At 31.3% G+C, this 23,754-nt stretch overlaps 3 protein-coding genes and 4 non-coding genes across 12 annotated transcripts; 1 reads left to right on the top strand and 6 right to left on the bottom strand.

Moving 5' to 3' along the window:
* The first annotated feature begins 963 nt into the window (after positions 1-963).
* On the top strand, positions 964-4,865 carry LOC108343391 (thymidine kinase a). Its single transcript, XM_017581646.2, has 4 exons — positions 964-1,421; positions 3,290-3,434; positions 3,655-3,776; positions 4,409-4,865. The coding sequence occupies exons 1-4, from the start codon at positions 1,105-1,107 to the stop codon at positions 4,662-4,664; spliced, it is 840 nt and encodes a 279-aa protein (XP_017437135.1). The 5' UTR covers positions 964-1,104; the 3' UTR covers positions 4,665-4,865.
* A 1,391-nt stretch (positions 4,866-6,256) lies between these two features.
* LOC128197644 (small nucleolar RNA snoR86) lies at positions 6,257-6,382 on the bottom strand. The gene has a single exon (XR_008250272.1). It is a non-coding gene; the product is annotated as a small nucleolar RNA snoR86 (small nucleolar RNA).
* A 298-nt stretch (positions 6,383-6,680) lies between these two features.
* On the bottom strand, positions 6,681-6,769 carry LOC128197620 (small nucleolar RNA SNORD96 family). Its single transcript, XR_008250248.1, has one exon. It is a non-coding gene; the product is annotated as a small nucleolar RNA SNORD96 family (small nucleolar RNA).
* A 341-nt stretch (positions 6,770-7,110) lies between these two features.
* Positions 7,111-7,215, bottom strand: LOC128197596 (small nucleolar RNA snoR109). The gene has a single exon (XR_008250226.1). It is a non-coding gene; the product is annotated as a small nucleolar RNA snoR109 (small nucleolar RNA).
* A 205-nt stretch (positions 7,216-7,420) lies between these two features.
* Positions 7,421-7,509, bottom strand: LOC128197619 (small nucleolar RNA SNORD96 family). The gene has a single exon (XR_008250247.1). It is a non-coding gene; the product is annotated as a small nucleolar RNA SNORD96 family (small nucleolar RNA).
* Positions 7,510-10,772: 3,263 nt separating this feature from the next.
* Positions 10,773-12,164, bottom strand: LOC108343392 (uncharacterized). The gene is made up of 4 exons (XM_017581647.2): positions 12,090-12,164; positions 11,277-11,772; positions 11,009-11,185; positions 10,773-10,934 (listed from the first exon to the last, which is right to left on the bottom strand). The coding sequence occupies exons 2-4, from the start codon at positions 11,650-11,652 to the stop codon at positions 10,792-10,794; spliced, it is 696 nt and encodes a 231-aa protein (XP_017437136.1). The 5' UTR covers positions 11,653-11,772; positions 12,090-12,164; the 3' UTR covers positions 10,773-10,791.
* A 1,404-nt stretch (positions 12,165-13,568) lies between these two features.
* On the bottom strand, positions 13,569-17,208 carry LOC108343534 (scarecrow-like protein 13). 6 transcript variants are annotated; one of them, XM_017581878.2, is made up of 3 exons: positions 17,007-17,208; positions 15,859-15,993; positions 13,569-15,535 (listed from the first exon to the last, which is right to left on the bottom strand). In XM_017581878.2, exon 3 carries the CDS (start codon positions 15,325-15,327, stop codon positions 13,666-13,668), a length of 1,662 nt encoding a protein of 553 aa, XP_017437367.1. In that variant the 5' UTR covers positions 15,328-15,535; positions 15,859-15,993; positions 17,007-17,208; the 3' UTR covers positions 13,569-13,665. The 6 variants fall into 6 exon arrangements, with proteins under 6 accessions (XP_017437367.1, XP_017437366.1, XP_052734969.1 ...); XM_017581877.2 differs by lacking the exon at positions 15,859-15,993; XM_052879009.1 differs by lacking the exons at positions 15,859-15,993; positions 17,007-17,208 and adding an exon at positions 16,886-16,980.
* Positions 17,209-23,754: the final 6,546 nt, after the last annotated feature.

Raw genomic sequence — 23,754 nt, 5'->3', positions numbered from 1 at the left:
TATAACGCTTAGGTTTAATGACAAAGTGACCATAGTTGACGCGATGACAAATGAATCAAGAACGATGATGTTGTTGATTAGAGACAAAAGAATGATTAATGACGAATGAACTGACGAATGCGTGAAAAGTTTGAGGACAAACTTAGAGAACGCTCAAAGAAAACAAGAAATATGAAAAGTGTTAAAAGTGTAGGAAAATTAAGTATAGAAAAAAAGATTTTGGTAAAATTTGAGTATAGAAAGAAAAATAAAAGATGAAAAATGTATCTTAATTTATAAAGATCATATACCTTTAAAAAAAATAATTAAAATCTCTATTATTATTTATCTTTTGAGAACTCAAAACAACTAAACTTATTATAATCATCTTAAATAATATTAATTTATGAAATGTTTTTATAACCTTCATAAAATAACCAACCAAATAACAATATTTTTTTAGTGGTTGGTGTTTCATTTATATTAAATTTGGGTACATAATTATAGAAATAACATGATTAAGGTATTAAATTATAAAAAAAATACATGCTTTTGAAATAACAGGGCCTGATTGATTAACATGCATTGAAAAAAAGAAGTTAATATTTAATTATTAATTTAGTCATTACATATTTTTAACTTTTAGTTTCATGTCTTTGTTTTTCGTTTTAATTCCTATATAAAAACTTTTTTAAAAGTCAATTTAGTTTATAATGTTCATTTTTAATCTGCTTTTAGTGTAGTATATTTTATATCTACAATGGATGACAATAGAAATAATTCGATTAAAAAATATGTGCATTAACTAAAATATAAAAGATTTCAAAATAAGATGACTAAAACGTAAAATTTACGTAAATATAGAAATAAAAAAAGTAATTACACAAAAATTTGCGGAATGAACGTTCAATTCATAAGGTTTGGCTAGATGAAATCTAAATGAAATGGTGCATTTGAGGACCATTATTTATGACCTACAATAGGGAAATTTTACGTATAGCTCTTGTGAAACACATTCCTAAGTTCAGCTAAGATTTTAGAACAGTGAGTGTTCCCTCCAGCTCAAACTGCATAAATTCCCAAGTCTTTGTTCTTAGTACCAAAACCCTTAAACCCCTTAACGCCATGAAGTCCCTTCTCAACCCAAAGTTTTCCGCTTTTTCTTCCAAAGCCTCTCCTTTTCCTCTCTTTTCACTACCTTCTCAACCCACGCTTCGATTTTCTTTCCGCAGCAGCTCACGTCGAATTCCTAATCGTCTTCTCCGCCTCAACCCACCTCCCTTTTCGTCCAATAATTTCACTTGCACCAATCAAAACCGAAGCTTGCAAACAGAGCCCTCGCCACCTTCCTCCGGTGAGATCCACGTCATAGTGGGGCCCATGTTCGCTGGAAAAACCACCTCGCTCCTCCGTCGGATTCAATTGGAAACTGCCAACGGCAGGTATACTCTTCTCTATTTATCTGTAATTTTATTATTAAAAAGTAAAACCCTTTTACCTGAAGTATTTTGTTTGTTTGTTGTTTATCTTAATTTTCTGCTTGAATAGTTGGTTGCTTAATGTAGATTGTCATGGTGAGTTATAGGTGTGCCATGCTTGAAACTATTGGTGCCCAAAGTCATTATGTGTTTTGTACTTTGAATTGGAAATACTTTTTCTTTGCAACGCCATATTGGATGCAATCATCACTGGTCGGGTATTTTCAGCTTTGAGGTTAGCCTTGGAGAAAAAACCCAGCTTGGGTTAGGTCACGAGAGCTCTGTGTATCTCGAAGGTTGGTGGTGGTAAATGTGCTCTTGTGAGGAACTGGATTGACCCCGCAGCAGAGAGCCTGTTTTCTGATGCTGCAGCAATGCATATTCCGGAAATAGTGTAGAGGGAAAAAGAATCACTATGCACATGTTTGTTGTCGGATAACGGGTATTGGAAGCTCATATTGTTAATACTGTATTTATACGCAAAATTGGGATATCTACAAACTGCTCTTCATATTCAACAACTCTGTGGAGAAGGACTTGTATTTTTGGTTATATCTGGTTATGTTCAAGAAGACCTTGGAGAAGTCCAATTGGACTCTGCATCAGTTCTCAGTGTCTGTGCAGCTTTGGCAGCATTAGAATCTGGAGTCAAGCCCATTGGGTAATCATCTAGTGTCAAATTAGAGACAACGTCGTAGTCAACAGTGTTTAACATAAATATAGTTTGAGTGCAGTTTTATTTGTGTTGGGCATGTTCTGTTTTATAAGTGTGACTAGAAACACGATTACTTAGACCAACTTGCTTGGGATTTCAGGCTCGGTTGGTGAAGGGCATAAATATTATAAATCACTTATTAAATAGTATTATGCCACAAGATAAACATTATGCAGCAATGGCAAACAATAGTGTATGATGGGCACTTACAAGACTCCTATGAATTGTTTTGAAGTAATTTTGTAAAGAGCACTCAGTGATATGGGATGCCTCGGGGCTTACGAGCTTTATGGTGATTTGGACTCAAAAAAATTGATTTCTTTAAATTTGAATGTGTAAATGCTGGAGAGTATGCTTCCTTGGCAATGCTTATGCCTGGAAGAAGTAGTTCCCCTCCAAGGTATGTATATAGATCTATTTTATGCATGTCAATTAGTATGATCCAGTTCTTTGTACTCAGTTTTTTATGTGTATATCCATTTATAGTCATTTCATATTCTCTTAGAAACATACCTAGTTGACTCATGTTTGAATGGTCTAGATTTACTGTTTCTGGAACTCATGTTGCCTTGCTTAATTTTATTGTTGCGCCCCTACGAAAAGCAAAAGTCTCTTGTATAAAATTTCTCTAATTGAAACAAGTATTTTTTGGTAAGACAATGAGGTGTCCTATCACACCCTTTGGGTACGAATCTAATCTTCCCCCAGCATTGGATGTTGGCTTGGCCCTGAGCATGAGGAGCTTCAGTGGGTTTTGGATCCCTATACTGTATCTTAAGCCTGACTGCATTACTCGTAACTTAAGGTGCTTCTAGCTGGTTTTTTATTTTAAATTCTGCTCATCTTGAGTGCAATTTTCCAATCGTGTAACACCTAGTTATTAGATATAAGTGGTTTCAGTTTCATACTTTCTCATCCCTTTTGGGAAGCAAGGAAAGTTAATTCGGGATGTTTGATACTGAGAATGATAGTTGAAACTTATGTAGCTGTGATAGCTCTTGAAGTATAGCACGTAGGTTCCGGATTGTTATATTTGTTTATTTTCCGGGAAACTCACTGAATGGTTCAGTAATATTTCATAAGGTAAATATTTAAACTTTATGTTTCTTTTATGCAGAAATGTAGCAGTAATTAAATCAAGCAAGGATACAAGATATGGATTAGACTCAATTGTTACACATGATGGTGCTAAATTACCTTGTTGGGCACTGGCAAACTTATCATCATTCAAGCAGAAATTTGGAATTGATGCTTATGAGAAGGTATCATAGTTTTATGTTCTGAACACGTTGTTAATGATTTATATTTACTCTTTAAACAGTAAAAAATTCAATGTGTGGTTGTGGACATGGATTCTTATTTGTAATTATATACTTTTACTATGTGATGAGTGGCTGTTGATAATTTCCCTCCATATCCAAAATATACTAGTTTACTGCCTGCATTTTTGTTTTGACTCTCTTCACTGATATATGATTACAGCTAGATGTGATTGGTATCGATGAAGCGCAATTCTTCGATGATCTTTATGAATTCTGCCGTCAAGCTGCTGATGATGATGGAAAAACAGTAATAGTTTCAGGATTAGATGGGAACTACATGAGGTAATACTATATAGGTTTAAAATTCCCCTTTTGTTTGGTGGGGTTGAAATAAAGCCAAAGTTTTAGATGCTTTTGTTATGACATGGCAAGTTAGTATTGTTAGGCGTGTTCATGACCCATTTCATTCAACTTACTTGGCCTGGCCTAAATTTTTATTCTGATGGGATCGGGTGTCAACAATTACATTTTGTTTTGAAAACGAGTTTAAGTAATACTTTTATGGTGTCCTACACATGCTTTACAAATGTATATTTTTTAACAGTTATATGTTAATAAGTTTTATTATTTAGTTGAAAAATATATAGTAAAATATAATGTTAAATCAATATATGATGTCAAGAAATCAAATTGACTTGGTGTTGTCTGAAGTCTTGATTGGTGAAGTTCCCAGTATAAATAAATGACCTTGTTAAAATTTTGAATTGATTAAGAATATAAATAAATCTGTTCCATGAACAGTTTGACTTGTCTTTTGGAACTTCAACTCAAAGTTGATTTTCATTACCTGATTAGCTAGTTTCAACATTTTAGTGAAGCTTAATTTCAAGCACCATGTTGAATTGTTCAATCTAAGTTCCATTTGTTTGTACTTGTCTATTGCTGTCTCATAATGTTTGTGTATTTACTGGCAGGAGGAGTTTTGGTTCTGTTATTGATATTATTCCCCTTGCTGATTCTGTAACCAAGTTAACTGCTACATGTGAAATATGTAAAAGGCCTGCTTCCTTTACCCTGAGGAAGACACAGGATAAACAGATTGAATTGATTGGTGGAGTTGATGTCTACATGCCAGTGTGTCGACAGCACTATGTCAGTGGACAGGTTGCCGTGGAAGCTGCAAGACATGTCCTTCAATCCCACAAGCTTGAATGCGGCTCCTATACATAACTTGGTCTACATTTCTTAGTATTTGGGTGTCTCCCATTATTGTGTCATATTTACATTGTAAGGAACTATCGAGTAGGTTAGGTTATTTTTCATCTTTAATGGAAAGCTGGTTTTGTTTTTTCTTATCTCATGAACCTGGATAATCAGGTCAAAGAAGGCAGACTGCGGGTAGTATATAAATATAGTTTTCTGAAAATCTCATTTGGTGTATGTTGTGTTTTTAGATTCAGGTTCGTTGATGCGGACTAATCCATCTGAAAGTACTAATTGTATTGTAGATTATTTATGGTAATATATTTTGACCAGTGGTGTCTTGGCTTAGAAATTTAAAAATCAAAGTTTTTGCTTACATTTATTTCCAAATTAACATTCTTTAATTTCTTTGGTTTGCACCTTTCTTATGATTATAAGATCCTTTAATTTCTCTGGTTTTTCTTATGATTAAGAAAATTCTTCAATTTCCTTGTTTAGCATCTTTCTTATGATTAAATCCACACAAATTCGATCTTTGGTACCAAATATGACACCAACCATAATATTATTATGGTTTATTTTCTTCCGGATCAAGAGTTTTGTATATGTTTGAAGACCTTGACATCTAAAAATTTGAGGATGAAAAGGAAGAAGAGGGCCATGTTTTGATACTGACAAAAATACAATGCCTAACCCAACTTTCGATGACTTAGACTACATTAACATTCATTTTATTACTGAAGCATATCAATTAAGTTACTTCCAATATGGTCTTAACTTGAGTGCTTAAAATTTTGAAGCAGATGATCTTTTAGAAGATAACCTTGAGCTCAAACATAAAGGAATATATTCCAAAGCCTTTAAGAGTAAGAAAGAAGGCAAAGTCATATTCGATGAAAATCAACAAAAATGGAAAATTGAATTTGGTCGAATGGGTATGAATATTTTTGGTCTGTTTCAAATTTCACTTTTTTCATTTCTTACCTCATTACCAGTTATCAAACAATTTTGATTTCATTTGAATTTGGTCCAATGGGTATGAAACATGATATTTTAGGTTTGTTTCAAATAGCTTCTTTTCATTCCTTATTACCAGTTATCAAACAAATTTGATTTCATTTTTTCAATTCATTATTCTTTAACTTCTATTTCGTATCATTTTGAATTATAAACGTCTTGCAAAAAGCATATCGAACATTAAAATAAAATAAAATATAAAATATGTATCCCCCAATGTTATAGTACTGCATGAACACAAGATCATGTGTTTTAACGGAATGGAGGACAAAAGATCAATTTAGTCATCTTCCGACACAATCTTGGTATATAAAAACCAATCTGCTTTATAGATGACCATATTTTCCAGTCTGAGTAAACTTCAAAATCTAGATTTTAAATATCCATATATTTCACACTTATCACAATTCAATAACCATATATTTAAAACTTTATAAAGTTTGAGCTTTGGAAAACCAAATCATTGATGTATACATATTTAAAGAATTTCTCTCATTCTTAAATCACATCAAAATACCTTTCACTTGATGAATTCATAAAATGAAAAACCCTGCAAAATATCAGTGAAAATAATCGATCAAAAGAAAAAGAAAAATCTAGAACATGTAGCGACTTGTTCGAGGCCATAATCAAAACAAAGTGAATCTGATAGGCACGGAGAATCGCAATTCTTTTCGCCAACCTTCAATGCAAGTTTCGTCATTTTTATATAATACACGCACTTGCTCTGCAAATTGGCCTTCTTTTCAGCAAAAACTTACAACATTCAATAAAACGCACTCAAACACGCACATAACGGTCAGAATTAGATTGGAACACAAGAAGCATGTAAGAATATTAGGAATCTAAAATTTCTACGAGATTTCAAGAAGGCAATATTTAAAATAACAATGATGTCTAAAGATTATTAAAATTTATATGACTACTGGTTAAAATAAGAAAAACATTTTGGAAATTCTACAAATTTTAGGATGTATATTGTTGAAATCTATTAGTTTAATTCAAATAATTAATATAACATAGCTACGGCCTCAGAATTGCAGAATTAACAGCAAGGCATAAAATGCCATTCAGTCCCGAAAGATGGTATTGGTGAATGTTATCCTCATCGACACTGGCTATGTAGTTTGGATAGACATTCCAAGAGTTGAATTTAAAGTCAGATAGTGGACATACATCATTAAAACAGCTTGATGAAAAGAAATTCAATAAGGGTCCTACTAAAAAAAGATGATTCAGTGAAAATTGAAGGCAGAGGAAAAAAAAGATAGTATGTTTTGTAGGCACCTATTGACGCAATCAGCTGGAAAATCAAGGCAGATTGCCTGGAAAGTGACCCATGGGTGTTACATGTAAGAGAAGGATCTTCGGAAAAAGCGTAATTCTAGGCTTATTTTCCTCTTCTCACCTTCTCGTCACAAACAAAAAAATTAACTAAGTTTTAAGCGGAAAAAGTGATTGTGAGAAGCTCGGTAAGCAGATTTATTGACAGAGATCCCAAAAGGATATCACAACAACCGGCCAGTTAGCTTCTCAAGCGGTTTCGATTTAGCTACAGCCACTATGGCACATTCAAGATCAAGGGTACAGCTTTTAGCCCACACCCTTCCCTTGGTACATGCAGCCTAACCAAAACATTTTCCAAACTAAATAACCAAATTTTCAATTCAAGATTTTGCACCCAACAAATCGACAATTTCCTCAATCCCTAGAACAGAAGCCGTTTTCACAATAACAAAATTAAAAAAAAAAAAAACAACATCAAGTAGCCTCAGAATTGCAGAATAACAACAAGGCTTTATGAGCCATTCAGTCCCGAAAGATGGTGTTTGGTAACTGATATCGTCATCGGCTACATTTTGGTTTCGAAATAACAGAGGTAATGGAAATATGTAAGAATAGAGAGACAGAGAAAGAAAGGCGGCACCAGAAAGAAACTAGGTTTAGAAGAACGTTTCCCATGCTATACCCATTGAAGCTGTGGTTTGGTATTCTTATTAGGGCTCTTTATAAATACAACACTTTGGTCATTTGGGCCTATGGGCCTCCATCTTTCTTGCCTTATTCTGCTCAAAAGTATCTGTTACTACATCTGTGATTTAATTAACAAAACTATTTTAAAAAACATTTTATATAAATACCTGTCAAAAATTGATTACATTAACATAAAAAAACTATATCTTTCTTAATTTGAATGTTTTTTATTTTTGGTAATCCCTTGGTTTGAAATTCATTGAAAAAAGATGGGATTAAGGTAACGGGTAGAAATAGATAAATAGATGAATTTTTTTGAAGGATAAAATAAAACTTACTTAAAGTCTCTGATCTCCTAAAAATTGTGAACTAAACTAATTTTAATAAACTCTCATCATTCCTAATTAAGACAGAGATTGGTAAGATTGATTTCAAATAATTAGTTGATGAATATTTTTCCTTTGATTCTTTTGTCATCCTTTTTTATTTGTTAATTTTTTAAATTGATTAAATAATAATTTTATCCTATTTACACTTGTTTAAATAAATTTCATCCTGAGAAATTATAGAATAAAATTAATAATTTAAAAAGAATAAATTATTTATAAATTAAAAAATATTTTCAATAAATTAATACAGGAGAAGTTTTACAAACTAATTTTACTTTATAATCAAAATAATTATGAAATAGTTATTCAAATATTTCTATAGTCATGCTATCGTAACATTTTTTAATAGTAATTTTATAGTAACATTCTAGAAAATGATTTGCACTGCACTTATATCATCCTATGGAATAAATAAATATAGGTTTAATACATCGTATCCTTGTTTTTAGGGGTTTGGTTCAAAATAATTAAAGTTCAGTAAGATTCCATATTTCGTTAAAAAATGTTCAATCTAGTCCTTTCCCCTCACCCATTACAAATGTCACCATGACATCTCATAAGTATGTGACATACTTTAATAGGTGGACTTAAATGATTTTTTAATTTTAAAAAAGTTTAAAAAAGTCTTTGCCACGTCATCATCACCATCTCTAGACAAACCCTAGTTTCTTTCCAAGAAACCCTAGTCGTCGCACCATCCAACACCGTCACCGTCATCCTCGCCGGCAGCCGTCCTCTCCAACGCATCACATGCCACCACCAAAGTTATACGACGAGAATGCGAGAAACCCTAAGTCTCCACGATTTGCTTGTAGGTCTGATTATGGTTGCAGGTGGAGGCAAGCAGCGGAGCGATTAGTGGTAGAGAAGAGTGGCGATTCGCAATCTGCAGCAGCTGGTGGTTAGTGGTGGACGATTCTGTGGTGGAGATTGGACGGCAGTGTTGCTGGCGCGACGACGATTTGGCTGGTGCAAGGGTGAAAATGGTGAAGATTGGTGGTCGCGGCATAACAAGGGATCGCATTGGGTGGTGGCGCGAGAACGAAGGTGAGATGCAGAGGTGATGGATGTGCAACAAAAGGGAGAAGATGCTTTGGTGGTGGCATGTGATGTGTTGGAGAGGATGACTGCCGGTGAGGATGGCGATGACGACGCTGGATGGTGCGGTGGCTAGGGTTTCTTGGAGATAATTTAGGGTTTGTCTGGAGATGATGACAATGACGTGGCACAGACTTTTTAAAACTTTTTTTAAATTAAAAAATCATTTAAGTCCACCAATTACCGTGTGCCACGTGCTTATGAGATGCCACGGTGGCATTTGCACCGTTATGTTTTTAACGGCGTGAGCGAAAAGGATCAGATTAAACATTTTTTAACAAAATATGGGGTCTTACTGAGCTTTTTTAAAATGTAAGATTAATTTGAACTAAACCCCTAAAAGTAGGTACCAAATGATGTATTAAACATAAAAATAAAAAGTAAAAAGGGTAAATTTAGAATTTAAAAAAAATTGGAGAAGTGTAGGAAGAAGATGAGGTGGTGAAGGGAGCATCACTCTTGATTTTGTTTTTCAAAAACAAGGTTTTTGTAAAAGATATGAGAGAAATTAATATCTACAACGCCTTCGTTTATATTAGTGTTGTCAAAATGGATTCTAACTCGCGAGCCAGCCCGACTCACCACGAGTTTGAGCCGGGTTGGGTTTGAAAAAAATGTTATTTTTTTATGTGGGCTAGTTTTCAACTCGGCTCACTGAGAACATTGTGTTTCAATATTATTAGTTAGCATTTTTTTTATTATATTGTAGATGATGATAAAGAAGAAGATGTTTCAAGAGAGAAAAATATTATAGATTTATCTATTTAAGATTATAATATTATAAATGGACAAGTGATACAAAAATTATCAATATTAAAAACTTATTTGTTCGCCTTTTGTTCATGCTTTTTTGGATTACGCTTGGATTGTTTGATACTTTTTTTTAATTGTTTTGGAGTTTAACATCATTTTAGTGTGACATTTATTTAGATTTGAATTTAAAAAAATTGTAATTTTTTTACTTAAAAAAAAACTTATAATTAAATGAGCTAGTGAGCCAACCCGTTTAACCCATGTGGATCGGACTGGGTTCAAATTTTTTCAGCTTGCTAATAAGTAAGTCAGGTTGGATTGACTCATTAAGTAATCAACCCATGATGAGTCGGGCCGAATTAACCGTTTTGACAGCTCTAGTTTCTATAGTCAAAAGTACAAAAATATTTCAAAACCTTAACCTTATTTCTAAACTATGCATTTTAAAAATCTTAGTAAAAGTCAACAAACTAATCTTCAATATGTGTTAGCCATTTTAGCCATTTGTTTGAATAAGTTAAAAATGTTAAAAGAAATTATAGTAATAAAAGCAATGAAGGAAATGCATGCCATACCTGCAAAATATACTTACATAATGTGAAATTATTTTGTGTGGAGGGAAATTCAAACCAATGTCAACTCAACTTTATGACAAAGGAAAAGTAGGGACAGAAAACAAAGTTTCACTTTAAACTTATGTAATATAATAAAAACATGTAAATTAAAAGAGGAAAAAAACTGAATATAGTAAAATCTATCATCATGATTTACCTCACAAACATCTACATGAAATGTATGTTATGATTATCTTACCAAAAGAAATATTAATCAATCCTCAAACATAAGTTTTTCTATATGCATAAATTACATTCAAATATAGTTTAGGTATATGCCATAAGTTATATCAGTGAGTTAAATAAAGACTATGAAGTTCTTGCTAGCAAGTAACTGAACCCTCCTGCTGGAAATTTAAGGTCATTCTCATATGCAGTCTCCTCATAAAAAGAATTTTTTGATCGGGCAAGACGCTTCACACAATTCAAACGCAATGATTTTACTGTGCTACCTGAAAAATGAAAACAATAACACTTAAAGTGCTAACAACCTATTTTTTACATTAAAAGCACTCACCAAACTTACCAACTGATACATCTTGATGTTCCTTAGGTATTAATTCTGATGCAACCAAACGAATACAAGGAGGATTAACAATGGAGTGTGTCAGGTTTCGTGCAAGACCTCTGACATGATTTAGTCGCATCCGCTTTGGTGAATTGGCTGGTTTACAAAGTAAAGTTTCCAAGGGGACCGATGACCCTATTGTTCAAAAAAAGTGAATGAAACATAAATTTGTTAGCTTGAAAAGAAAACAACAAAAGATTGGTAATGTGAACTTAACATGAATCACCTTGAACCACTTTGGTTCCCATGTTTAGCATTTGTTGTCCTAGGTTGAGGTGGTGATGAGGGAAACCAATGACTTGAGGAAAGATTCCATATTCTGCAAAGGTTGGAGAAGGCAAACCCTGAAGCTCATCACTGGTGCTGGCTTCACCAGCACTTGATTCTGGAGGTTGAAATTGAGGAAAAGAAGAGTATGGAAGATGAGCATTTGCTGCTCTTTGTCTTCTGAGTTGGTAGTTTCTCCTGCGTCTTGCAAGATGTCTCTCCCTTTGTTCTTGAGTCATTGATTGTCTCCTCTGTCTGTCACGGATGCGCCTCCTCTCTCTCTCTTGCTCCCTCTGCATTCTCCTTAACTCTCCCCTCCCTGAAAACTCCTCCATGCTCACTCACTCACCCTTGAAACCTCTCTTCTTAACACCACACATTTCTCTTTTCCTTTGTGTTTTTGGGTGAATAACAATGTTTCGTCCTCAACAAAACGTTGAAAATTATTCACTTTCCTAACCAAGAAAAAAGGAAGAGAATTTTGTATCAAGATGAAACTTGTAAATATAATGCATGCACATTTCATGTTGTAAATATAAGGCATTGTTGTCTTTATCTAATAACAATAAAATCCATGAAAATCTGGCAAAGTCTAAAACTGCTAGCTTCAGGCATCGAATAGCAAGAGGGTCGTTTATCAAAATTGAAAATTCAGTTTCTAGATTAGATATTTTTGTAGGCTAATTATATGATTAAAAATTAAGAACTTGAAAAAGGTTAGTATTATTTGTGGATTTGGCAAATGAAAATATGGAAAAAAGACATTTGTTACCTGCCAGTGCCGATATGAATTGATACTGGGGAGACAGAGCGAAGGAATTTGTTGGTATAATGCATTAAAATGAAAGGAAGCATGGGATGTGAATGATAGAAAAATAGTGCTCTTTATTTAATTAATTAGTGTTGTTGTTTTTTGTTTTTTGCTTGAGATTTGCATGACAAGGTTCGTGGACCACCCTTGCTTCTGCGTCCCATAATAACGGTTCAATGGAGAATTTGCCAAATCAATGGTTCCAAACCTGAATCTCAAACTATACAAGGTCCACCATGTCTGAACTTAGGTTGTAATCAATATATATGAATCTTATTTGTTTAAATTTAGAGAATAACCCGAAAAAAGGAGACATTATTTAAATTCCTTTACTTAGATTTTTTTTAATGTTTAATGATAGCTATTTTTTCACCCTTTATTTTATTATTCATTTTCTTCTCACTTTTTAAAAGATTTATTTTGTTTTTAACCTTTTAAATTTAGATGAATCTTGTTTTCTGAAATGGATTTTTTTTATTTAGGACAAAATTTGTTTTTCACGCAATTTTTAACTGGTGTTTTTTTTTAATTCAAAAACTTGTGATCCTTAGTTTTTATTGAAAAAAAAAATATTCGGTTCACTCCATGTACAAGCCCAAATACATTATTTCACTTGTCTATGAGAAATACCTTCTTAAAAGGCCTAATTTATTTTAAGATGTAGAGAAAATTATTTCACGTCAAGATAGATAACTATGTGAATTTGAGACCTTTTAAAATTTGAGTTTAATGTATCTAATATGAAGATAGTTTTATGATCTAATGTGACATCCGTAAAAACTAATTGCAAATTTGCAGCAAAAAACGTTAAATGTGTGACTTAACTAAATATGTTATAAGTTTAATTTCAGACTTTGTATAACCTATAAGATTAATTTGATTAGCTCATATGGTTAAATAAGCTGATTTGTTAGACCTAAAATGATTTCTGAATATATTAGAGGGTAACCTTATGAACTAAATATGTTATAATAATAGCCTTGCCCAGTTGATATAATCCAGTCATAAGCTCCTCTCACTCGATTTAATCTATTTTCAGTACACTAACTGAATTTAATATTTTTTTCTCATTGTAAAAAATCGTTATTAAAAGGTTAAACTTAAATGCTTTAATCCATTTTTAACGTTTTTTTTTTCTAATTTTGTGATGATAAAAAATGCTTATTGAAATTTAATTTAAATATGAAGAGAGTGTATATTCACGTATTTAAAAGATAATAATACAATTTATTAATTTAAAATGTTATAAAATTACTTCTTATTTTTTTACGTATAGAGCAATCAATCAAAGTTTACTATAATAATTACTTGCAGAGGATTTTTATTTTTAATTTTCTTGTTTAGTTGAATAAAATTTAAAATTTGTTTGTCTTGTATAAAGGTTTAGAGAAAAGTTATCGAAAAAAATATGCATAAGTATCTTGATAGGTAGTGGTCCTGTTGAGAAAATGGTGATACTAGAGAAAAATGAGTAGATGATAATACAAGAGAAGAAGGAAGAAGAAGATGCAGACGTAGATAGATGTATGCCAGTGAGTCAGTAACATCTCCAGGCAGAAGATGTACAGAGGGCTCTTCTCTTCCATCCTAAATAGAGCGCACCATCTATATGTTCTAGCCTATAATTTCCATTGAACTCTCTTAACATATTTCTAACTGCATTGGTGACTGAGGAACTCAAAGGGCATGGTGCAAAACCAGCCATTGAAAATCTTGACCTCCACTTCCCCAAAAGTTCGTGCCTTTCCACCCTCTCAGGCCCCTCACAAGCTATCATGTTAACAATGTCACGAGCCACACAGTGTTGTTCAGCACTGATCCTTTGCTTATCCTCTCTGGGCAGGGCCACGTCTATTGACTCAAACATTGCACTGTAATAACTCAATGTCTCAACAAACCTTTGGAAAAAGGGGGAAGTGTTGGTGTTGGATTCTTGCTCAACGAGTGTCACAACCTTGGGTGACAAATTCTTAACCCGTCTTAATAGCCTGTCCCTGTGGTTCTCTGTGCTCACACTCTCATCTGGCATGTGGTGCAAAACAAAAGGGAAATTCACAGCCAGAGCTTCCCCCGGTAGAACCACAAGGTTTTCTAGTTCAACCTCGCATCCAGACATTGCCGCACTGTGGAACTCAAATGGAACTCTACAGGATTTGGCATATTCTGAGAGCCGTTTTCCTACAATGTCAAGTCCTCCTCCTCTTGCATGAAAGGATTCGGAATCATCGACACCAGTTACACGAATGAAAGGTGTTCCACCAGGACGAGATGCAAGAGCATGAATAAGCAGCATCCACTGAGTGCCCTGTGCTATTTGGAAGTCAATTATGTGGATTCTTGATTCATTTTGCATTGCTTCTCCAATGACAGCATTGGCAGATACATAACAAAACTTCCAATATGGACAAATCTGGTACAAGATGTGCATGTAACTCATGAGATCTTTGCTTGCTGGTTGTTCACATTTCAAGGCTTTGTATATTAGGCTCCCTGAAGACTCCAACCTTGCTCTTAGACCCTCCAACATGTAGGCCCCTAACCTCTGGATTGGATCACCCCCTACTGATACCATCTTTGGCAATACATTATTCATAAATCCCACCGCTGTTTCAATATCACCATCAGATACAGCCTGTGCACACCGACTGAGGACTTCTTTCAAGTCTAGTTTTGGAATCATTTCTACAACCTGATCCCAATTATATTTAGCCATTGGAGATGCTCCGTGGTGGCCACCCTCGTAGCAGCAGTGACAACTGTCAACAATTTCTGAATCAGGCCCCAACAGTGAAATCTCAAGTTCTCTGAGCTTGTGCTTCAGTTCATAGCTATCATCAGCACTGGAGTGTGCACTCGTTGGTGATCCATAGTTGTTGTCAGATGACTGATGCTGGTCTGAATGGTATGAATGAGAAGCATGCGGAGAAAAAGGACTTCTGTTGGAATTGGACGATACACTGGCATAGGAAGGAGAATCACAACCTATGAGATCATTGAGTGCTGGGGATGATTCAAGGGTAAAGTATTGCTCCTTGCAGGGTTCAAACGAGATAGTGGTTCCCTGACTGTTGCTATCATGGATTTCATGGCAAGAATTGCTTTGCAATACTTGGTAACGAGTGTAGGGATCGACGTTTTGCACAGGCTGGTGGTATAAATCGAAACCGGATGAAGCTGGGTGTTTCTGGGACGTTTGCATCTAAAAAGAAATTATTTGCTCAGCTGAGAGTTATTGATTAGAATAATGATGGTCAAATTTTGTGGTTGCAAAAGTTCTTCCTAACTCTTTCTGATTTCCCCTTCATCAAATGCATATATCTCTACACTTCCGTTTAGTTGGATGATCAATCTTCATTTTGATCAGCTGCCAGATGCTTCAAATATCGGCAAAAATTGTTGTCTACAACCTGCATAGTAAGATAAATTGTCAACGGAGATTCAATGCTGATTAAATAAAGCGAGAAATAAATTTTAACAGTTTGCCAAAGCAAGGTCTTATCAAATGAAGACGAAGTAGAGAAAAGCACACGCTGATGCACTCTATAATACAAAGATTTCAGTCCACATAGGAGTTTCTACGTAATTGTTTCCATGTAGAGAAAAAAAATTAAAATCATCCTAGAATCCATCAGGACCAACACTCAAGGCGCAATTACAATGCTAAAAATGAAAGGAAAAAGGTTACTTAACACCATTTGACAACTGAGAGAGAGTAGTTTTAATTAGATACCTGTTTTTTGATACTCAAACAACAATTCCAGGAGATTTTTGTATGTGATGAACCATGTTATACAATACACCACAACAGATCAACTTAAGCTCGCAACATATCCCAGTCTTGTGATTTGGAAGGTTCTCACAATTTCTAAAAGTGCAAAAGGAAGGATGAAAGAACTGAGAAGACTGATATCTTATCTATTTCAGAATTTCTTTCCCACAAAAGCAAAGTAAGGTAAAGTAATTAGAAAGAGGGAAGAAGACCATTCGATTGCTCTAGAAATCACGAGATGCAAACTCAAAGAGAGTCAAATTTAGAAAGGGTCAAAAGTAAGGGAAAAGATAAGGACAAACAGATGCGCACTCTAATAAGATTTATTTCATGTAACAAGGAGGTGTAGCTGTCAAAACTCTTAATATCTTATACAGTTAAATCTGCATTACCTTTTAAAAAAAAATCATCCACTTGTGAAACTAATAATAGTTTATGTAATTAGAAACCAGAGAAGATCTTAGCAACCAAAAGCACAGATTATAAAGCAAGACAAAAACAAGTTTTATTCCTTTTCCCTTCTAGAATAGAACTAAGTTTTCAACACATACGTAATTCCTTTTACAGAGCAGAAGGACTCTCAAAATTGAAAGCCATTAGTTCAGCAAGAAAATCACCGGTATAAAGAAACAGAGAGACTAGCATAATATTGGTAGATATAAAACAAAATTCATATATTCCAATAACGGTGGTAAACTCTACCAGGTTTTAGGATAGAGAAAAAGGCAAGTAACTGCCAAAATAAAGAGAAAGCAGTTTTTTAACAAAGTCGGCAAAAGAAAAACAACTAACACAAATAACAATGCTCTATAACCCGGATGTTAGAACAAAACCACCACAAACACGGTGGAAGCGCGTCCACAACCTCCACGTCAAAGAAACGTAACCAAAATGCTAAAGAAACAAGAAACATCTCCGAAGATTACAAATCAGATTTGACTGTTGAAAATAGACAGAAATAGAAGTTTCAGCGTATTGTAACACCAACCCAGAGTAACCCTTGTCAAACATGTCGTCAAACAAACCACGATCAAAGTTGAACATAAACAGAAAGAGAAAACCACATGCCATCTCATCAACCTTATGGAGACAAGACAGACAGAACATACCTTTTGTTGACAGAAGGCTCAGATTCAGAGTCAGGTCTTTGGTTGTTATGTTGAGTTACGTGCTGTTTGGCAGAGATGCGTGGTAAGGAAGAGGGTGGTTTTGCATAGAGAGATAGAGAGAGAGAAAGGTTTGAGGCTTGTGAGGAGTCCAAAAACAATGGATTGGTAATCAGTGAGCGTTTTGTGTGATTTTAATGTTCATTAATTGCATCATATGATCATATGACATGTATTTATAATAAATAAATATGTATGGTGAGAATCAGCCTTAGAAATGAAGTATAATTACGTGACAACCCTTACGTGGGACCTGCATGTCACAGTACCACTCGGTTTCATTCTTAGCTAACAGCCATCAAAAAGATACTACCAAATAACATAACCGAACTTAATAGAAGCTTCTTCTCCGACTCCGAGTAAAGTAGGTACTCGTTAATTCATTATGAGCACACCAAAATTTTAAATCTTCTCTCTCACAGTCTCACTTGTCATACTACAAGCCAAAGGAATTTAAAGCATGTCTTTATGTGTACCTTATCTCGTGCCTGACTTTTTTACCATAATAATGTTTTAATTTGTAATTTTTTTTATTCTATCAAAATATAACAATTCAAAATAAATATTATATAACAAAACATTGTTGCAATTATTATGTTCTTTTAGAGTCCAAATACTCTCCTTAATTTTTAGTGTTCATGATTTTTTTTTCTTCAATAGACGGGTTGTTTCTAATCATTTTTTCGATTCCGTCGAGATCTTTTCAATCAAGCATGAGTGTTTGTAAAAACACTCTGACAGTTAAGTATAATAATAATTGTATTAATAACTCATGAATAATATATTTTTATATTATTGTCATGATTCTTCACCTGAGGGTTAACTACGTTAGGTCCATACTAAATATTTTTAAGGTATTATAATCTCATTTTAATCTTTCATGAATCAATTATAATTTCGTTAATCACATCAGTAATACGAGATGATGATATTGTCTCGTATAGACAATATTATTCTTTAATGTAAACCAATCGATATGACATCGTCTTGTGCCAACCATATCATTTCTTTATAAGTAAATGTAAAAAGAAACTAAAGTAAAGGTCAATGTTGCATTTATATAACAGCTGTCTTCAGTGATTTGTCATTTTATAAAATATTAAGTTGAGAATGGTGCATCGACGGTTGTTGAGTTTTTTTTTTTTTAAGTTTAAAATTCAGAAAAAAAAAAGAGATTTCTGATCAATTTTTTCATAAACTAGAAAAATAATTTATAAAATATTGTCCAAAAATTACATCATAAAATATTCTTCAAAGTAATTCAAACGCGTCCAAGTTTCCACCCTATATTTGGTGCCTAAAATTGGCTGAAACCAACGTGTTGTAAAAATTAAAATATTAATTTCATTAAAAAAAATTGTTATATCAATATAAAATGCAGCTGAAGCTTACATAAAAATATATACAAATGTAAATATTTATAAAAGAAACCTCCCTAATTAATACCATTTGAGGTGATGATGGATTCAATCTAACATAAGAATCTAATAAACGAACCCAACTTGAAGAAAAAAGAGAGGAAAGACCGGTTTATTTAGTATTAAGTTGAGTGGCATCATCAAGACATTGGTGAAATCCAACGATACCAATTGAGTATTGAATGCGTAATCTCGATCATGATGAATATAAATCCGAGTCGTCTTCACTATTTTTTATTCCCTCCCACTTTTAAAAATTTTACCAATGCTTGAACAAATTAATCAAAGAAATATATGGAAGAGTTATTTTAAAAGCTAAATTGCATGTGTTTCGAAAACTTAAAGTTTTGAATGTGTTGATTTAGCTTCTAACAAATTCAATTGATATAGTTTAATGAGATTAGTTCAACTTGAATTTCTTTGACAATTTCAAATTAATAAAAAAAAACTATCCGAATTATGTTATTTTACTTTTAATTATAATTTATCCAAGAATATTCGCACCAAATTTCGGAAGTATATAAAAGTAAGGTTAATACAAGATATTTGGGTACTATCAATCTGCATTCAACATGCATGATCTGAGTCGCCAAATTTAATTGCAAATATATTATCTCATCCTCCAATAAAAACAATTTGTAAGTGATGTCAAGTTAGTATACATTCGTTAATAATAATAGCACACTACTACCTTATTAGAAAAGATATACTTCTTATGTAATAAAATTTTAATATAATTATATTTAACATCTTATTAGTATTTAGAAACTTAATTTTATTTATGCATATTTTTAAAAAATATTATATATATATAAATATACTTTAACGAGGTCCTACAGAGCAGGTTTAAAATATATGTATTATGAAATTAACTCCAATTTCAATAATTATTACGATAAAACCACCATAAGTAAATAATTATATAAAACTTTAGTTACATATGTAGATAAGGTAGATAGTATCTTTTTAATGATTTAAAAAGTTTAACATAGTCGCTTGTAATGATAGCATGAGTCAATCTATTTCATTTCAGCTAATCTTATATTTGTTTGATCGGATGAAGCAAGTTATAACCTGCATAATGTGGTTAATTAGTTTGACTTATCTCAAATGATTGCAAGTTTACATGAATTAAAATACAATGTTTTTTTAATGTTTTAATTTCAATTAAATATTAAAAATTTAATATATAATGAAATGTTTAAGAATTAATGTAAAATTAGAAAATTGGATGAGTAAGCATGTAAATCAAACTTATCCAAACTGATGAACTTAAATAGCTAATTTGTTTTTGCATCTTATTCACAATGGCTTACGAATCAGACTAATGTGGTCTTTCCAGAAAGAACTAAAAATCATCTTCGAAATATAAAAACCTAAAACCAAAATTGAAAAGTTACAATTGATATTAGGTTACATAGACACTGCATGGCATTGTTGGATATTTCCAAACAGTGCTTGGATTTAAAAGAACCATGCCCCTCCAAAAATTTACACTATTGCTCCACGGATAAAATAAATTCTTTTATTACTCCATTTTTATATATATTTTTCAAAATTTTAATGACTGATTTGATATAATGAATAATAACAGAGAATAACGGTCTAATTAACTTGAGTTTAATTTGATGTTTATTCGATCTAGTTAAATTTAATTGGATTGAATTTATCTTTATTTTTTTATTTAGCACAGTGTGCTCAAATAACAACTTTTGAAAAGAATATCATTTATTTAAAAATATATCAAAGTAAATATTTTATAAAGAAGAACATCATCGTACTTATTACAGGACAGAACATATTGGTGACTTGCTTGAAGGATAGTAAATATCTTAGTGGAAAAAAAAATACTTAAAAGTAAGAAAGAACGTTACCTGGCTCAAAGAAACACCATTCTTTGACTAAGCTGATATGGATTTATTAGAGTGAAAGTTTATTAGCTTTGCTTCATTATAATTAGGAAAGTATGGACTATCTTACAAGAGCTAAATATGTCCATAATATTCCTTAATAATTATAAGACAACCAGAATGTTTATAATATGTAAATAAATAATATTAATGTCTATGCAAAATTGGTGGACACTTGAGATTTAGTCTTTAATAATGGTAGTCTAATTCGATTTGTTGTACTGCATAAGGTACTTCCACGATTAAGTTTACAGGTTATAATAATTACAGTAGTTATAGTAATAAATACATTATTTGCTATCAGTTTTTCTTTTTGAATAGTCTAACTATAATCCAATTGCTTTATATAACTTTTATTATATATCTATTTGTCATTTATCTAATTATCTTTTGTCGAACATGACGCGGCCTCTCATAACATACCGGATCGAGACATAACGTCTAGATAAAATAGTCATCCTAACTCTTTGAGCGACTGGATACCATATTATACAATTAAGATAAAATATAATTATTTTTATAATAAAATTATTAAACAAAAATATGTTTATTATATATTTATCATGTAGTTGAGTTAGGTGTTTATATATATATGACATTTATAGATTGAGTACACAATTCAATTCTTTTTTTTAATGCTATTTGTTACACAATCTTACCCTATAACTCCATTTAATTTTTAAAAAACGTGATTGGATTATGTGGAATTGGACATATTGACAACTTTAAGTGCAATCCACTTACAATCCTAAATATATCTATAAAGAAACACGTATATGCAAAACTTAATGATTTTCTAATTAAACTTGTTTAGAAATATTTTATAACATCTATCAAGTGGTTTTGAAATGCTTTTACAATTTTAAATAGTCAAATACTCCATATTTTGGATGGTTTTTTGTTTGTGTTTTTTTTTATTGATTTTGGGGACTATAAACTGCAGTGTTTTTTCTTTTCATTCTTGTTTCTAGACCTCCGTAAATTGCATGGGAAAAAGGTATTTTACTTTTTGCAAATAGAAAAAGAATAAAATTATATATAAATACAAGAGATACCTAAACCAATTTCCACCTAGGAGCGCACATGCACATGCACTTGTATATTATTATGTTATCTGTTACAATATATAGTTTGATTAGATTACATAATTATAGTATAATTAGTTATATGTTTTCAAAAGAAAATATAGTTACGTGAATAATTAGTTATAATTATGTTTACATTTGAATAATTCTCCCTATTTTGACTACTGTTTATTGTCGATTGTCTTTGATTACACGTGCCGTGATTCATGGACAAGTTTAATTCATAGTCATTCGTTTTTGTTGGAATAAAAGTAGCATTGATTTCAAACTTGTGACAAAAATTATTAAAAAAATAAATGTTTTAATTATTTCCTTATAGAAAAAATGAAGAATATAATTATATTTTTGCAAGTATATTAATTGAAATTTAAAAACATAAAAACAAACCATCACTACTGAAGTTTTCCATCTTCTTTCTAAAAAACAAAATATAAAAATAAAGTGATATTTATTGATAAAAATATTAAAAAACAAAAAAAAATATTTTTTCATTTTCCATTAACACGTTTTTAAGAAAAATATTCATTATTTTTTTAGCTAAGAGTTTTCTATTTATTAATTAGTATATCAATTTTTTGTGTTTATTCAAATAGAAAAAGATAATATATGAAATACAGGAAACATCTTGGTCGTTTCTTACGTGCTGTATGAATACTTACCTTGTGCTACTCGGTTAGGTAGAACTTATTATTATCACGTGATTTTCAATTTTTAATAATAGAAAATCTACGTCACGTTCTTTGCGCATATATGCAATTGCACGTGTGATTCTTTTTCATAAGTTTTAATTAAAAACTGTTGCACAACCTTATTATTTCGAAACTCAATAATACAAAACAATAAACTTTAGACTTAAATATAAATAAATTTTGAATATTTTTATCTCATTACATAATATACTACTTAAGAAAATATCTTTTAAATTAATTGGGATTATATTATATTTTTGTATTAAGTTCCAACAAAAAAAATCTTTTAAAGCCACAATTTTGAATTTTGCAACATATATTAATCATGATTATTATAAAACCATTAAAATATTGATATTCTGTTATTAAATTTCACAACTCCACTGAGCTCAATGAGCCACTAATTGACATAAACATTTACCTTGCATTAATATTAGTTGCTTTACTATTTTATCTTTTGATATATTTAATTGTATTATTTTAATAAAATATACTGATGCCATACATTAAAGGTTGATATAGTTTGCATCTATTTATTTTTATCATATGTTTACACGTGTGTTAACTTGTTATATAAAACCTAAAGATAGAAAAAGTAATATCAATATTATGGTTAAGAAAATACTTTCCTTATTCACCATTTAAATCTTTTACACCACTTTAATAATATATACATTATGATGTACTATATATCAATTATTTTTTGCATTATATATATATATATATATATATATATATATATATATATATATATATATATATATATATATATATATATATATATATAATGAAAAAACAATTGACGTGTCTTACATCATATTTTTTGTATTTTGAGAATGTAAGTAGATTTTGGTTTAATGTTATAACTCCTTGAGGGATTAAAGTTATATTGAACACTCCATAAATGTTTATTATAATATTATTAATAGATATAGAACTGTTATTATATATGTTTATTTATTACAGTTTTACTATTTCATCAATGTTTTATTTCATGTCAACATTATATTATCCTATGTAAGGCAAACTACCACTAATTCAACATTTGAATAAATACAAAGATACATTTTAATCCAAAATAATTCAGAGAAAAACAAAACAAAACCATAAAAAGTTAATTTTATATAAAAAAATCATTAAATAACAATTTTTTTTAAAAAAAGCACTATAACAATTATTTTAAATATTAATTTATAAATTAAAAAATTATTGATATCTAAAATAGTTTTTATAATGAATAAAAAATTATAATTAATTTATAAACTATTGTCTAAATTAGTTTATAATATTAGTTACCAAGATTTTAACTGTTTAAACTTTCTTTTTTGTATAAAATTTACAAATAGATAATAAATTGTTTTATACTTTAAACCAAATCATATGTAAAACAAGATAAAGTATAAATAATATACAAATTATAAAATAGGTATCAATCTTCAAAAGAGTTAATAAACCATTTATATTATTTATATAGGATATATACATATTTATATATGTATATAAAACAAAGTAAATAATTTATGCAAATCTACATAATGGTTTTATATTTTTACAACCTTCTTTACTGAATGTTTAATATACAAATATTC

This window comes from Vigna angularis, chromosome 6 (genome assembly GCF_016808095.1).
Source record: "Vigna angularis cultivar LongXiaoDou No.4 chromosome 6, ASM1680809v1, whole genome shotgun sequence".
Lineage (NCBI taxonomy): Eukaryota > Viridiplantae > Streptophyta > Magnoliopsida > Fabales > Fabaceae > Vigna > Vigna angularis.
Note: the sequence above shows the minus strand (reverse complement) of the source record. Positions and strands in the feature narration are given on the sequence as shown.

Excerpts from the sequence above, each read along its gene's own strand:
- LOC108343534 (XM_017581878.2), bottom strand. The coding sequence starts at position 15,327 with ATGCAAACGTCCCAGAAACACCCAGCTTCATCCGGTTTCGATTTATAC.
- LOC108343392 (XM_017581647.2), bottom strand. The coding sequence starts at position 11,652 with ATGGAGGAGTTTTCAGGGAGGGGAGAGTTAAGGAGAATGCAGAGGGAG. Across the intron at positions 11,186-11,276 it reads GGGAACCAAAGTGGTTCAAG|GGTCATCGGTCCCCTTGGAA; the intron begins GTGATTCATGTT and ends TTTGAACAATAG. Across the intron at positions 10,935-11,008 it reads ACATCAAGATGTATCAGTTG|GTAGCACAGTAAAATCATTG; the intron begins GTAAGTTTGGTG and ends TTCATTTTTCAG.
- LOC108343391 (XM_017581646.2), top strand. The coding sequence starts at position 1,105 with ATGAAGTCCCTTCTCAACCCAAAGTTTTCCGCTTTTTCTTCCAAAGCC. Across the intron at positions 1,422-3,289 it reads TTGGAAACTGCCAACGGCAG|AAATGTAGCAGTAATTAAAT; the intron begins GTATACTCTTCT and ends TCTTTTATGCAG. Across the intron at positions 3,777-4,408 it reads TTAGATGGGAACTACATGAG|GAGGAGTTTTGGTTCTGTTA; the intron begins GTAATACTATAT and ends ATTTACTGGCAG.